This window comes from Zootoca vivipara, chromosome 5 (assembly GCF_965207765.1).
Source record: "Zootoca vivipara chromosome 5, rZooViv2.hap1.1, whole genome shotgun sequence".
NCBI lineage: Eukaryota > Metazoa > Chordata > Lepidosauria > Squamata > Lacertidae > Zootoca > Zootoca vivipara.
This window is the reverse complement of record NC_142588.1, coordinates 54350195-54365992: the sequence shown is the minus strand read 5'-3', so window position 1 is coordinate 54365992 and position 15798 is coordinate 54350195. Positions and strand designations below refer to the sequence as shown.

At 43.9% G+C, this 15798-nt stretch overlaps 1 protein-coding gene and 1 long non-coding RNA gene across 16 annotated transcripts in view; one reads left to right on the top strand and one right to left on the bottom strand.

Annotated features, from left to right (window-relative positions):
* Positions 1–7666, bottom strand: part of BTRC (beta-transducin repeat containing E3 ubiquitin protein ligase) — a 128308-nt gene extending 120642 nt beyond the window's left edge. For 2 of the 15 annotated variants that reach the window (XM_035133692.3, XM_088669655.1), the window contains exons 1-2: positions 5651–5867; positions 1309–1408 (exon numbers count right to left, since the gene is read on the bottom strand). Coding sequence is in view for 8 of the 15 variants with exons in the window: in XM_035133684.3 (XP_034989575.2) it covers positions 5651–5698 (48 nt within the window). In the remaining 7 variants the exon portion in view is untranslated. Of the gene's footprint in view, positions 1–1308; positions 1409–5650; positions 6174–7586 lie in introns of those variants that run through there. The other 13 variants (XM_088669654.1, XM_088669656.1, XM_035133684.3 and 10 more) reach the window with 10 other exon arrangements.
* Positions 7667–11672: 4006 nt separating this feature from the next.
* LOC148685681 (uncharacterized) lies at positions 11673–14406 on the top strand. The gene is made up of 2 exons (XR_015950010.1): positions 11673–11855; positions 13218–14406. It is a non-coding gene; the product is annotated as an uncharacterized LOC148685681 (long non-coding RNA).
* Positions 14407–15798: the final 1392 nt, after the last annotated feature.

Genomic DNA, 15798 nt, shown 5'->3' with positions numbered 1-15798 from the left:
ATATCTTTGATTGTCTAACACTCCTAAGAACACGTTCTACCACATATACCTTCCTACTCCTTCAAATTAGGGGATCATTGTATCAAATTTTATTTTGCCTTTAAGTCACTTTATGTGCTCCTTACTGGAGCAGAATCATATATAATAGGTAAATGAATAAATAATGTTTACTACCTTTTGAAAGGCAGCATAACTTTTGCCCAAGCTTTCCCTGGCTCATAAAATAATACCATGTTATTAATGAAATTCTATTTTACCTGTTTTTATAATACTATTTATGTCTGCATCTCCATTTTTATGACACAGTTTTCTTGTTTTTATGTTGCAATCTTGTATGCTGCTTAAGAGGTTTTTAAATATCAAGTGGTTTAGAAATGCTTTGAAATAAATATAAATAAATAAAATTCTACTCAAGTGTCACCAAAGCTTCACTACATAATTAAATAAATGCTGGGTTAATCAAATTCTATGATGATGCTGAATGCAGATTTCTGCATTACAGAAGTCATTAATCTATAATATCCATGCTTTAGCAAACATGGCCAGTCACTGCAAATGTTATTTATTATTTCTTAAATTTTTAATTTACTAAATGCTATTTATACTGTTCTTCGTTCAAGGATCACAGGTCGGTTTACAATATAAAAACACAAAAATATATAACATAGTAACAAACAAAAACAATAAACCCACTTGAGGAGGTTAGGATACATTTTTTATTACTAAGGTAAAGGTAAAGGGACCCCTGACCATTAGGTCCAGTCGTGACCGACTCTGGGGTTGCGCGCTCATCTCGCATTATTGGCCGAGGGAGCCGGCGTATAGCTTCCAGGTCATGTGGCCAGCATGACAAAGCCGCTTCTGGCAAACCAGAGCAGCACACAGAAACGCTGTTTACCTTCCCGCTGTAGCGGTTCCTATTTATCTACTTGCACTTTGACGTGCTTTTGAACTGCAAGGTTGGCAGGAGCTGGGACCAAGCAATGGGAGCTCACCCCATCACAGGGATTCGAACCGCCGACCTTCTGATCAGCAAGCCCTAGGCTCAGTGGTAACCTACAGCGTGCCAATGAAGTTGGTATTAAGCACTTGCTTGAATGGGTGTTATTACTCTTCAGCATAGTCAGCTATGCTTAAGAGCAGGGGTCCCTAAACTTATCCGGCTTCAGGCCAGTGCCCGCTGCGCCAATTGAGCGGTGGGCCAGAGCGCGCGCCCATACATGATTTCCCGCCCACTTCCGGGTCAGAAATAATAATAATAATAATAATAATAATAATAATAATAATAATAATAGAATAAATACTAACCTCACTTTTTTGTGTACACTATGACAATACTCTTGGACATTTAAGTTCAAAAACAGCTTAGCTGGAATCTTTCCTGACTTGGCATTCCAAACTGTAGTATCTAGGTAATATGGTAAAATTCTAGTTTAGATAAATATTAGTTTGATAACTTTGTGTTTCCTTCCTAATCCTTGTGCTGCTGTTCCCTTCAGAGACTGAAAAGGATAGATCAGGCATCCCCAAACTTCGGCCCTCCAGATGTTTTGGGCTACAATTCCCATCATCCCTGACCACTGGTCCTGTTAGCTAGTAGGCCAAAACATCTGGAGGGCCGCAGTTTGGGGATGCCTGGAATAGATAGTCTCTAGAAAGGCCCCCTGACCCCTGTAGAGCTGGGGAAAGAAAGCCTTCATTCCTGCCTTTGCTCTCAGATGACACCATGATGCACTTATTCTATATAGAAGTCATAAACTCGCTTGTATATCTGACAAGATTAAACCACTATAAAATAATAGTCACTGGATCTTAATATAAACCTACCAGGCCTAAAAGGGTAATGCTTGGTCACCTTTCAACTGTATAGTGGAAACAGAGTTTGAAATCCTAACTAAATACTAACCTCCTCCAGCCCGGAAGTGCACCGGAAATGACGCTTGCGCTTGTGCATGCGCAAAAGCTATTTCTGGCGCCTTTCCGACCAGGAAGTGGGCTGTCGCGCCGCGCCAGTGAGAGCGAGTGGCGGCAGTGGCCGGTGGGAGTTGCAGGGGGCCTTAGTTTGGGGAACCCTGCTTAAGAGGAAAGTAAAACTAAGGTTGAAATAAGCATAACTCCTCACCTCACTACAGCTATTCTCTTCTAGCTGAATCTGAAGACTGTTCTCCATTTCAGTGTTCTAAAAATACAGTCAAGGCTATGTCCAATTTATGGGCCAACGCAAATGAAATTCAAGGCCCCCTTCTGTTTAACAGGCAAGTAAGTAGAGAGCAAAGGGGTAACTCATCCACCACCCTCTTTCTTAAAAGAAGCTGACTCATACAGGAAGGGTATCATCAGGTCTAGAGTAAGAGGGAAAGCTGGAAGGGGATTATTCATCCACCCAAAGGAAACCCAAAACACACCAGTTCCTAGAGCCTTAAGAGACTGTGAGAGAATGCCCTGGGGCAACATGTTAGAACTGGGGTCTAACAGGGCCAGGGGAAACAATGGGAGCATCTCTGTTCCAGCTAGATCACACCAACTTGGGGTCCCAATTGGGGACTGACTTGTGGCAATGCTCATGAGTAGGTCACCATCTGCACCTGCTCCTTCCACATCCCATGGATTTTGAACAGGAATGTGAGCCAAAAAGAGGAGCTGGTCTCAGAACTGGAAGAATCTAAGTGATTGGCAGAGATAGTCACAATGTCCATAGCCACTGATTGGTTGTTCCACCAAATGAAAAATTGTTGGAGAATTTCTTTCCCATTAACTAGAGGCAAATGAAGAATAGAAAGAATCTGGGTCCCCAAAAACTACCTCTTGTGTTCAGAGACATCCAGCAGGGGAAGCCTATTCTGTGTGATTTGGGAGGGGCACTAGGGTGAAGGAGAGAAGGGAAATACTGCTGCTTTGAGGGGAGGGGAAAGGCATTGGCTGTGCTCCCAGTTATAACTTGGGAATAGCAAAAAGACCCTTCTCTCTTTTCAAAAGCAGAACCAGAGACCTGAAACTGAGAAGGTTCTCTCCTCCAGATGAGCAGTCAGTTTTGCTACCCCTGCTTTCTGTTGGTGTTAACCCTTTGTTGCCTGCTCTCCAGCCAGCTGAATAAGAAGTACTTTTTCTAATTATTATTGAAAGCAGATGTTAAAAAAAAAAGAGCGAGAGTGCAATCATATGACAAGAAACCACATCATAGTCCCCTAAATCCAATCACATAAATACTGTTCCAGAGGTAAAGCAAGTCATGTGTAGCAGTTGATGACACAAAACTGCAATGACAGTATGTTGTGAATCAAGATATTATGTATGGTGAGCAACCAAATGCTTCTTATGTCAAGTACCAAATGGTAGCTGTAGATAATATTCTTTAGTAAATGAATAAATATTAAATAGATTAGCCACTGGCTATCAATTATTGTCAAATAATTAAAGCTTTACTTTTAGAACAATTGAAGAACTGGGAGAATTTTGCCAATTGCAGAAAGTATTGCTTTCCAAAACAATCCAGTTCCTCCCAGACATTTTACACCACCCTAAGCCAGATCACATGGAGCTCCCTCCTTCCCACAGCAAAAGCAATACTCAGTAGGCACTTATGAGCTATGCCATCTTTTGTAAATAAACATTATTGACCCTAGGGCTGAGTACCTCTGATCATATGCTGACTTCATTGCCCCCCAAGAGGAATAAAGAATTTCAAAAATAATGGATGTGAGGGGAAAATGTTTCCTGACATATCTAGGACGAAAAAAGCCAATATTCCATGCCTTGCCTTCAACTTGCCTACTTAAAGTGCGATGAAAAATGGAACTTCATGTGTTGCTTGCATGGAGCCAAGCAGTCATTCAACTGAAGTTCTCTACTATCTGGGGGTTCTGCTTTGGAGAGATGTGTGAGACCACTACAAAGCCTTGTGAAATGCATCATACAAGATGATGTCAGCCACCACCTTGGTTTGTCTCTTATGGCTCAAAGCTGCCTGAAGCAGCATGTGTTGGCATTTGCAGCACAAAGCTTTTACACAATATTCTTATGGGTCTAAAGAATCCTGCATTGCAGGGAGTTGGACTAGGTGACCTATGTGGTCCCTTCCCACTTGACAGTTCTATGACTATGTGTGCTAGACTACCAGCCCCACGTCTTTTTTGTGTACATTATGACAATACTCTTGCACATTTAAGTTTAAAAACAGCTTAGCTGGAATCTTTCCTGACTTTGCATTCCAAACTCTAGTATCTGGGCAATATGGTAAAATTCTAGTTTAGGTAAGTATTAGTTTGATAACTTTGTGTTTCTTTCCTAATCCTTGTGCTGCTGTTCCTCTTCAGAGGCTGAAAATGATAGATGGTCTCTAGAAAGGATAGATGGTCCCTGACCCCTGTAGAGCTGGGGAAAGCAAGCCTTCATTCCCGCCTTTGCTATCAGATGACACCATGGTGCACTTATTCTATATAGAAGTCATAAACTCCCTTGTATATCTAACAAGAGTAAACCACTATAAAATAATAAGCAGTCACCTGATCTTAATATAAACCTACCAGGCCTAAAAGGGTAATTGCTTGGTCACCTTTCAACTGTATAGTGGAAACAGAGTTTGAAATCCCTCCCATAAACAGGTCCCACCTTTACTGCAATGTAATGTTTCAAAGCCTCTGGCACTCACTAGGTCTCCTTGCATTTACTAACAGAAGCCTCCATGTAATTATTCACTTTGGAAACTGAATTCTCCAGGACCCTTCCCACTAACTCTCAGCTTACTAGTTACAGGTAGGTAGCCGTGTTGGTCTGACGTAGTCGAAACAAAATTAAAAAATTCCTTCCAGCAGCACCTTAGAGACCAACTAAAGCTCATACCTATGACAAACTTAGTTGGTCTCAAAGGTGCTGCTGGAAGGAATTTTTTTATTTTGTCTCAGCTTACTGCATACTTTTGTGAGAAGACCTGCATTCTTCAAAAGTGACCCAACATAGCTACCCTTGCTAGCAAAGTCCGCCTTTGAAACCAAAACCCTAAGCCTACTCCAGGCCTTTAAGAACACCTAGGTGCCCACCTACCACCATCCCTTAAAAAAACACACAACCCAATCTAGTCCAGCTTTTCCTAGACCCTCCATCTTTTCCATCAGTCCCTCTATACAGGCCTTCCCTTCAGCGTTCCTTAAGTGTGTCCCCAAGCCTCACAATATTTTCTCCCCTCAAAAATTCAGTCGCATTCTTAAGCCCCCCCGTTACCCAAATCCCTCGGGTTGTTTTTTTTTAAAAGGCATCCTCTCTCTTTCGAAATCAACCCCACATAACAGAAGCTCAAAAAAAAAGACCCAACCCGAAAAGGAAAGGTATGACTCGCCTGCCCCCCTTTCCTCCCCATACATCCCGCAGAATCCTCAGCTCTCAAAATGTATGCCTTCCCTGGTCCTCCCAGTTACCTAAACCCATTTCGCAGATATTCTGGGGTTGCCAGCGGGTTCCATATACACCACAGCCTCCGCTCTCCCTTTCGCCATAGAGCTTCCCTTTCCGAATATTCCTGCCCCCCGCCCGCCATCCCCCTCCCGCCATCCCCCTCCTCTTCCTACCACAGCAACCAGCAACAGTCACCGCCAACTCCCCGCCGCCTCACCGCATCCCCCCACCGCCATCCTCTCCCCGTTCTTTCCCTCCTCACCATGAACTTGAGGGCCTTCTCCTGCACCACCGCCTCGGCGGGGTCCATAGCCCCCCCGATCCGCCTCTGCTGTGGCTGCTGCTCCCCCGCCAGCTCCGGGCCTCAGCCGGGGCCTGGCCGCCCCCCACCCCTTCCCTTCTCCCTCCCTCAACGCAAGGCCGCAGCCACCGCAGAGTCAGGAGAGAAACCTCCGTTTTCCTCCGGCTCAGGTAAGTGGGAAATGTAGTCCCCGGCCGTTCTCCCGAGAAGTGCCCGAGTGGACATCGCGGACTACAATTCCCAATAAGCCCCGCGCACAGGGAGACGGCGCACCCGGCGCTGTTGCTTCCGAAGGCAGCGAGAAGACGGGGGAAGTGGCGGCGCGCTCGGGTGGGCCGAGCTGAGCTGGGTTAAGGGGAAGGGGGAGCAGGGAGGAACGGCTGCCTCTCCCAGCTGGCGGGAGAAGGGGCTGATGGAAGCTGTAGTTTCCGAAGGGCTGCAGGTGGACGAGCCGCAGTTGCTTTTCCTTCTTCCTTCTCAATCTGGGAAAGGAGAGCATAGGCTTGCAACCCGATATGCAAAAGATGTCGCTGCTTATTAAGACACTGCTGTGATTTTAGGCGTGGAAGTTTGTAGGTTTCCAGATCGCAGCAAGGTATGCATCTTATGTGAAATAGGAACCAAAGAATTGTGCGGTTGGAAGGAACCCAAAGAGTCATCTAGTTCACACACCCCTGACCCCTGCAATATAATTTTTGACTGATAGCATCATACTTTCGTAATAAGGGATAGGGCTGCTGGGGCCAGAGGTCAGATCCTTTGGGCAGCTGCTGAGGGTCCAGCATTCGTGGGGTGGGGGGCACCATACACTTAAAGCACCATATATCACTTTTAACAGTCATGCGTTCCCCAAAGAATCCTGGAAACTGGGAAGAAGAATGTCACTCTTCCAACTTCCCCCTTCAGCTGTATACATTTTACAGGGGAGAAAAAAGTAATTGCATTTTCTTCCAAGGGAGAATCTGTGGCTTTGTGAGCACCAAGGGAAGGCCTCAAGGGCACCTTTGTGCCTGCGGTCACCATATTGGCAACTCCCTGATATAATACATTTCTGGAATGCATGCTGATTTGCAGCATTATATTACTGAATGCTAAACACTGGAGAGAAGGGGATTAAGAAGTTTGCGGGGCTTTGTACCCTATGTTTATCATAGGGATTGCATCTGACTGGGAAAAGCCTGACTAGTTATTTTGTTTGTTTTGTTTTCAGTCTTCTTGCCAAGATACAGCTCTTCCCACCACTACCCCAATTCATTTTAAAGGTATATGGCAGGAGCAGCTAACTTCCAGATGTTGTTGGGCTCCAACTCCCATCAGCCCCAGTCAAAATGGCCAATGATCAGAGATGATAGGAGCTGTAGTCCAACAATATTTGGATGGCCACAGTTTCACTGCACCTGCTATACAGTACGTATAGACATTTTGTGAATAGACAGCTTCTGGCCATGGCTCTGTTCTTCATGTGGCAAAATCAACTGGGCTCCACAAAGCACTAGCTCTGGGCTCCACCTCAGACAGCAGATGTTTTGATTTCAGGAGTTGGTAACCATAGATTAGAAACATTGTGAAATATGAAATAGACAGTACAATTAGGTTTTTTTATTAGTAGCCATACTCTTCTCAGAATATTGGACTTCATGTGAGCTTGTATTATTAGTGTTATTGTTAGGTTTGCAGCATGACAGTAGATGGCACTCGACAGAAAATGATAACCCATTCAACAAAAATGTGCAGGTCCCTGCCCTGAGGCGATTACAATGTAAATTTCAAATTTCAACAACGGAATACAGCAGAGGAGGCTAAGGAGAAAGAAAGTCAAGTTTAGCCAAAGGAGAGAGCAGAAATAACAGTTGCACAGTAAGGAGGGGTTATTGTAAGCAAATTCAGACACTCATACCTTAACTTTGTTTCATCTGGCAGGTGCATCTAGAGAGGGCCTGGATACAAACCTTAACACAGCTATGTACTAATTGACTGGCCTTGGGCATGCTGCTATCTTTCAGCCTCAGCCCATCTGTCAGATTAGAGAAAAAATGACATGCTGCAGGAACAAGTCTATGAACAAGATAGACTGTAATGATAGACTGTTGAGTAAAAATGTTAAATAATACTACCATACAATAAATAGCCTCCCAAAGTCCTTACAGTCTGGTTAAACTATTTAAGTTGCTATCAGTTTACCCTCTGAGTTTCAAAACTGTGATCATGTTCATCCAAGACTCAATCCTATTTGTGGATTTTTGTGTGTGACATTTCTCTTCCTCATATCATCTAAGTCCCCCTGGCAGTTTAGAAATGGACCTTGTAGCAGTGGAACATTTTTGGAGATCAGTTGTTAATTTATATCAGTTTAACTAAATTAATTGAGAGCAAGTCTAGTGGCTAGGAGCATGACCCAGTCACCCTTCACATCCTCTCCACCCCTTTCCATATATAGGATTGTTCTTCTGCCAATCACCTCCCTCGCTATAGCGGTCATCTAGCTGGATGCCTGCCTCCTTCCCCCACCTCCTCTCTCTCTTTCATGGAAACATTCCTGCAGGGCAGTTGATGATAGAAGGGAGAGGGAGCAGTCCAGATGGCATGTGCTCTGATGTGGGCCACAGTTTTCACCCAACAGCTTGCATAGGAGACTGAATTTGATCTCTAGAGTGTCAGCTGGGAAGCCCCTGGTTCAAATCTCAACCATGAACTCACTAGGTAGGCTTTGTCAAACCTCCTGTCTCTCATCTGCATAATGGGGATAATATAACTGATATGCCTTACCAGTTATTATAAGGTTAATTATATCATCGATATGAGGCACTTTCAATATTTAGAAATTGTTGTGCAAAGAAGCCAAAGAAGTTTTTCTTATGGCACATACACGACAAAGAAACTTGACTGAGTATTCGCTCCTTTCCAAAGTCTTCTTAAGAATTCCAGGCCTCAGGTTGGAAGACCTGCTCCTTCTCCAGAGAAGTAGAATATCTGCTTCTGTCTAGAAGCAGCTGTAACTGGTCAAGATCGCTTGCGGTAGTGCTGAAATGTTCACATGGAACATCTGTGACAAGAAGCGTCCTTGGATTAATCTGGGTATATCTCTGCAGTGACTGGCAAATACGTTTTTTATAAACAGATACTTCTATCACAGATTCAGGGGTGGGGATAGTGTAATTTATAAAGCCATCCACACCCTGGGATTTCATAACCTTTGAGATTAACTCTCCCTGCGCTCATCTTTGGGGAAGTGAAAACGACCATTTTCCAAGATAGGCCCGCATCTATGGAATTCCATGCTTCCCCAAGAGAAGTTGCTAAGTACAGTATGTACAGTATGTGACCCATGGGGTCACGAAGAGTCGGACACGACTAAACGACTAAACACACAGTATGTTGTTAAATTATCTTGCTTGTGCAGATAAGGATGTGGGTGGCGCTGTGGTCTAAACCACTGAGCTTCTTGGGCTTGCCGATCGGAAGGTTGGTGGTTCAAATCCACACAACATGGTGAGCTCCTGTTACTCTGTCCTAGCTTCTGCCAACCTAGCAGTTCGAAAGCATACCAGTGTGAAGATAAACAGCGTTTCTGTGCACTCTGGCTTCAAAACATAGCGCTAATTTGCCACTTGCATTTTTCAATCATCTGTGCAACTCAAGAAAAAGGCTATTCACTCCTATAATTGTCCCAGGAAAAATCCATGTACTGTAATGTCATTGTCTTGGTGATTTTTGCAATAGAATATCACTCACTGCCTCCAAGACTTTATCAGCCAGTATCATCCCTGGCGTGCTCTGGTCCATGGGGTCAAGAAGAGTCGGACATGACTAAATGACTAAACAACAACAACATCATCATCCCTGGGGTGAATTCAATGTCAGTAGATAGTGGCAATAATCAATTTAACAAGGAATAGTGGCCACTTGATTTTCAATGAAGACTACCACGTTTCTCACCCTTGTTATGCCTCCTGTTTTTACATTTCTAGTGACTCTTTGGGGAATCTGTAGAATCAACCCTTGAAATAATGGAGATCTTCCATAATTTCAGTTCCTTTGGGCATTATCGCCTGAATTATAACACTTTAAATAATAAGAACGATGTGTTTAAATTAAATTTGCAGGGCTGGCAGCTGCATGCATTCAGACTTATTACTATCCTTACTGACAGCTTCTTGGGCTAATTCTTTCCAGGCTGAAATGAGAAATGAAGGGAGTAGTTTGTGGTGGAAGAAGAAGTTAATAGGATAGTTTCTTGCAATGCATATTGTGAGGGGGATGTGCTAATTGTTCTGCACTTGTAGTCCGTACTAACCATAAGATATAGGGCTTTCTGGATTATAAAGAAGGCAAATTATTTAATAATGTGGGTGATTTGAATAAACTGGAGGGGGATACATGTCACTTTCACTTTTCAAGACACAGCATAAAGATAGAAGACAAATGCAAATTGAAGGGACAAGCGTAAATGTAATGGGAGAAAAGAAGACGGAATGGACTCTGATGACAGGGAGGTTGTGGTTATGAAACTATTAGGGCTTTAATGTTTAGAACTGGAGTTTAAGGAGGTGAGTACTGTACAGTGTAAGAGGTTCAATGTTACCAACTTCATCTCGAATCCTGTTTTTCAGCTATATCATAAACACTCTGCAGTTTCTTGCTCTTCTATGAATAGCCCATGACCTTGTTACAGAACGCCATCTCCAAAATCTGCTAGAATCCTTGAGTCAGTATAGCAGAGAGACTAAGAGGCTGAGCTGTAAACCTCAGCAAGTCTGAATGTGCCATGATTCAGTAGCTTTAGACCATGCACCCCCAAACTTCAGCCCTCCAGATGTTTTGGACTACAATTCCCATCATCCCTGACCACTGGTCTTGTTAGCTAGGGATCATGGGAGTTGTAGGCCAAAACATCTGGAGGGCCGCAGTTTGGGGATCCCTGCTTTAGACGCACCACTCATTATCAAGCTCGCACACCTACAACACAGAAATAGCAATACCTACCCTACAGCAAAGATCATATGCACATCTGCAAAACAGAGGATGTAATGTGGGTCACACACACACACCCCTTGCAACCTATTCTAATGGCTGTAATGGAATGTTTTTAAGCCGTGGAAAAGGACCCTGTTGATGCTAGAGAAGGCCTCTATAGGTGCATGGGGTAACCCCTATCTGAAGCCAGATAGAGCTCTGCATGTCAGAACAAGCACCTTGAACTTGAGCGGCCGCTTTTCTCGTTTGCATTGTGCATGAATGATAATGGGCAGCCTTATGTGGAAATATTTGGGATTTCCAGTGAGGGCAGCAGGTGTGCAAAACTGGCTGTAGCCCTACGCTGTCACCTGATGAGGGAGTCTGGCCCACCCCACATGGAGTATTGTTTGGGTAGGATTATTATAAAAGAGTGTAGGGTATTTAATATTTAGACGACCAAATGGGAGTGGATGAAACAACATGGAAATGGCAGAAACGGGGGAAATGCTTTGCTTTCTTTTAAAATGGAGCACAGGAAGAAGAAGAAAGAAGCCAGCTCAGCCCAACAACTCAAAAAACAACCCCAACAAGTCCCTTAGAGTCAGAAGAGGCTTTTTAAAGCCTCATGAATATTTAGCTTGTCCTCATGTAAAATATATGACTTTGTGTAAGGATCAGGCGAAGGAGGTGCATGATTTTTTTCTGATTTATGGGCCCAGTGACGGATTATTCATAGCAGAGCAGCTGTGTGGAAAGATTCATCCACTGCAAAATGTGATTGTACATCAGGCAGTCTGAGGGAACGGAGCTATGACTAATGGCTACTTTACATATAAATGAGAAGGTTTGCGCTAGGAACTGTTAAAAAAAATATAGTCGCTCTCGCTGACAGGGCCTGGCCTCTCTGATCTGCACAAGGCACAGGGGCTAAGATCACATGATGAAGGGCAGGGTTTTTTTTTGTTTTGTTTTTTAAAGCTTCCTAACGTAACTAAAATAAATAATGTCTGCCTTACCTCCTCAGTAGTTGCCACGTTGCTAACAAATTAGGGACAGAGCCGGTCACTTCTTTTGGTAATGTGCTTCAGAAGATGCTCAGCTGTGGAGGAATGCAGAGCTGGCTGGTCCCCTTTCTAGCCAGAGCAAGAGGAGCCGCAACCACATGGAGCTATATTTACAATTTACGCACTGCGGGAATTATGCACGCCAGGTAAGCAGGCCTAGTTGTTCATAGGAAACTGCCTTAAACTGAACCAGACCTCTGGTCCATCTAGATCAGTACTGTCTACACTGACTGGCAGCCACTCTCCAGGGTTTCGGGCCAGGTTCTCACTTACCCTATCTGGAGATGCCAAGGATTGAACCTGGGACCTTCTGCATCGTAAGCAGGTGCTCTGCCACTGAGCTATAGCCCTTTCCCTTCAGGTGAGAGAAGGTGTGAAGGGGTGGAAGAAGAGGTGGTAGCAGCAGCAGCGGAGAAGACTATGCTAAGAGCTTATTATGCTGTGTTGATTAGAGCATTTAACCTTGCCTGAAAAGCCCTGGGTTAAAATCCCCACTCATTTGTGCCCTTGGGCCAGTCACTCTCTCTTAGCCTAGCCTACCTCACAGGGTTATGATGAAGATAAAGTGGTTTAATATATATCTATGCCAGCCTATATTATGGTGATGGGAAGAGGCAGCTTGTGTTGGGAAGAGTGTTTTAAAGTAGTGTCTATTCTGGGAGCATTGTAGTGACAATGTGGCTGTGCTTGGGGTTTTTAAATGCATTGGCATAGCACTGGGGCCTATATTGATCAATTGTTTAAATAACTTTTCACGTTCTGAAAACCCTCTTAAGCAGCCTACAAACCTGCCCAGGTTGGACAGGAACTTCATCCCACCAAGCAAGAACAGAGACGGGTCTTAATTTTGGATGGAAACTGAATGTTAAATCCATGGGGAGTCAAGCTTTTTGCATGTGTGATCCTTCCTCCCTTTTAGGCCCTCTCCCCAACACACTCACGACCCTTTCCACACTCTTATATTTGATACAAACTGTCTAGACACTGCAGATGTGGGCAGATGTTGGGCCCGTAATTTATAACAACGGCCTCCAGAAGGCAATTCCAATTTGTTTCGCTAATGCTTTAAGTTACAGACGCTGAGATCTCCTGTAAATACTCTTGGCTTGCATATTAACTACCATTCTGGGTTTGCTCAGCAAATGCTAGCTAACTACATCTCTCTTTTAGTCTCCGATGGAGGTTGTAATGCCATACGGTACTACATTGTCAAGCTCAAAGTATGGGGAGTTGGAGATGTAGACTGCAGCCCACAGGACACTGATATTCACAGAGAGTAGATCTACACACAGAGAACCCCATGCCTTCTGCACAAAGAATAGCATTTGGGGGCTTCTGCTTAGCCCCATGGTATTTGTGCTCTGGGTTTCCTCAGGGTTCCATTCTGTTCTACATAGTTTTTAACATCGATAATGAAGCTGTTGGGATAGGTCACCTGGGGATATGGAGTGAAGTGTCATTAGTATTCCAATGGTTCCAGCTCTGTCTCCTCATTCCTTGTATATTAGGTGTGGCTGCACAGGTGCTGGACTAGAAGCAGCAATGGGCTGGATGATGGCTAATAAACTGAGATTGTGTGCTGAAAAGACAGAGGCGCTCCCCTTGAAGGAACAAGCATATAGCTTGCTGGTACTTCTGGATCCAGCATGGCCATCGGAGGCTCAAGTGGCCACAGTGGCTAAGGGTGCCTACTCCCAGCCCAAGCTAGTTTGCCAGCTGTTGCTGTTCCTGGACCAGGACAACCTTCCAACTGTGATCGACTTGCCACTGTGATCCATGCCCTGGTAATCACATGTTTAGATTACTGTAATGGAATGGGGCAATCCTTGAAGATGGTCCAGAAGTTGCAGTTGGTGCAGAATGCTGCTGCTTGGTTACTGAGTTGCACACTAAGTAAGAATCGTATTTCATCTATTCTTTGTGATCTGCCTTGTCTGCCTGTTTGCTTCTGAACCCAAGGTAAGGTTTTAAATGCCTATGTTGTTGTTGTTTAGTCGTGTCCAACTCTTCATGACCCCATGGACCATAGCACGCCAGGCACTCCTGTCTTTCACTGCCTCCCGCAGTTTGGTCAAAGTCATGTTCGTAGCTTTGAGAACACTGTCCAACCATGTCATCCTCTGTCGTCCCCTTCTCCTAGTGCCCTCAATCTTTCCCAACATCAGGGTCTTTTCCAGGGAGTCTTCTCTTCTCATGAGGTGGCCAAAGTATTGGAGCCTCAGCTTCAGGATCTGTCTATGTATAAGACCCTAAACAGCTTGGGGCCCAAATGCTTGCAGGAATGCATCTCTCAGTATATGCTAGCCTAGATATTGCACTTCTAGTCCCACCACTGGACAATGCACAATACATGATGACCAGGGGAAAGGCTTTTTCTGTAGTGGTGCCCTGTTTATGGAATCTCCTACCATTGGAAATGTGTCATGTATCAACAATAGATCAATTTCTTTACCAGCTTCAGATGCACCTGTGTATCCTGGTGTTTAAGAGCCTGTGATACCCATTTTCTGAATAGTCTGTATCATATGTGCTATTCTATGGTGGCTAGGAATCTTTCAACTGCCACTTTATTTTTATAACCTGTATGTTTTAATAGCATTTGCTTAATTGGGTGTTGTATTTTATGCTTTTACTGTGGAAACTGCTCTGTGATTGCTGTGAAGAGTGGTATATAAATTAAAATCATCATGAATTAAATATTTTTGGAATATTGAATGCAATGGAGCTTTTGGAGTAAAAACAGAACCAGAGTTGCAAACCTACATATCACAGCAGGACTTATTCCGATGTTCCTGCTAGTTTTCATTATCGAATCAAGCTTCAAATCTGGGTTTTGTAGCATGGCCACGTGGTTCCCCAACCCTGTGAAAGACTCGTGAGCCATGTCGGAAAGAAAGCTGGTGAACCAAGTGGGTTTCTTGGTCCCTTGCTGCAACTTGTCTGTGCCTTACTCTCTGATGTCTCTGATGTGCCTTATTCTCTGCCTATTGAGAAGCAGCATATTCTCCAAACTGTCCCTTGAGTATGTAGGAGCCACCCTATAATTCACTCTATGCCTGGATTCCCTGCACCACTGTGGGAGTTGTGATTCATGCATTTGCCACAAGCCTTTTGTGCTTCCCTAATGTTTTCCTGGGAACGGAAATCTCTCCTGTTTGGGTGGGAGTCTAACACATCTCTGTGGTATTTTTTCAAAGCATGACTGCTGGCATTTTGGCATGTAGCCGTGGAATGTGTGGGCTCTTTGACAACAGTGCTGTGTTTTAACATTCATGTTCTGTGTATTGCACTGCTGCAAGAAGTCCTGGTCTGGGCATTGTGGATGTCAACATTCTCACAGCCTTTCCGCACTTAAAACACTACCCGCTTCTGAGCTGTAGAAGAAGGCAAAACTGCACTATTTGTGTCCTTTGAACAGATGCAACATCAGAGTTGTATACCAGTGCTGGAACAAGGTGAGAGACTAACCATATTGTGGCAGCATAAGGACAGTGAGAGCCCAATTCTATGCATATTTATTTGGAAACAAATCACATTTAGTTTGTTGGGATTTGCTTTCTAGTAAATACACTATATTATTCACACTTCGCTTGACAGCATCTCACATTAATTTTTGTAGAGATGCAAATGCCTCCTGTATGAATCACATCTGTGACTAAAATACAAATGAAATGAAAGATATTACACAGCTATATCACCAAGAGATGTGTGTTAGGATTCCAGAATTAGTGGTCAAGTTATCTTTTGCCATAATTAATAGTATTCTCTCATATCATCATAGGCTGCATGACTCACCTGAGGCTATCTAGGGTGGCATACATTTAAAGCAACCACACGCCACTTTAGTTAGTCCCAAAGATTCCTGGGAGCTATAGTTTGCTAAGGGTGCTGAGAGATTTTAGGAGAAATTACAGTTCCCAGGATTCTTTGGGGTTAGCCAAGACTGTAAGCAATATAAGAGTGCTTTAAATGTATGGTGTGGATGTGACCCAGGTTTTTACAAGGTCACGTGGGAAGTGATGCTCACACCCCGATCCTGAAGACCTATTCATTGATTTTGGTGGAAGCACTTCCAAGTACATAATAATA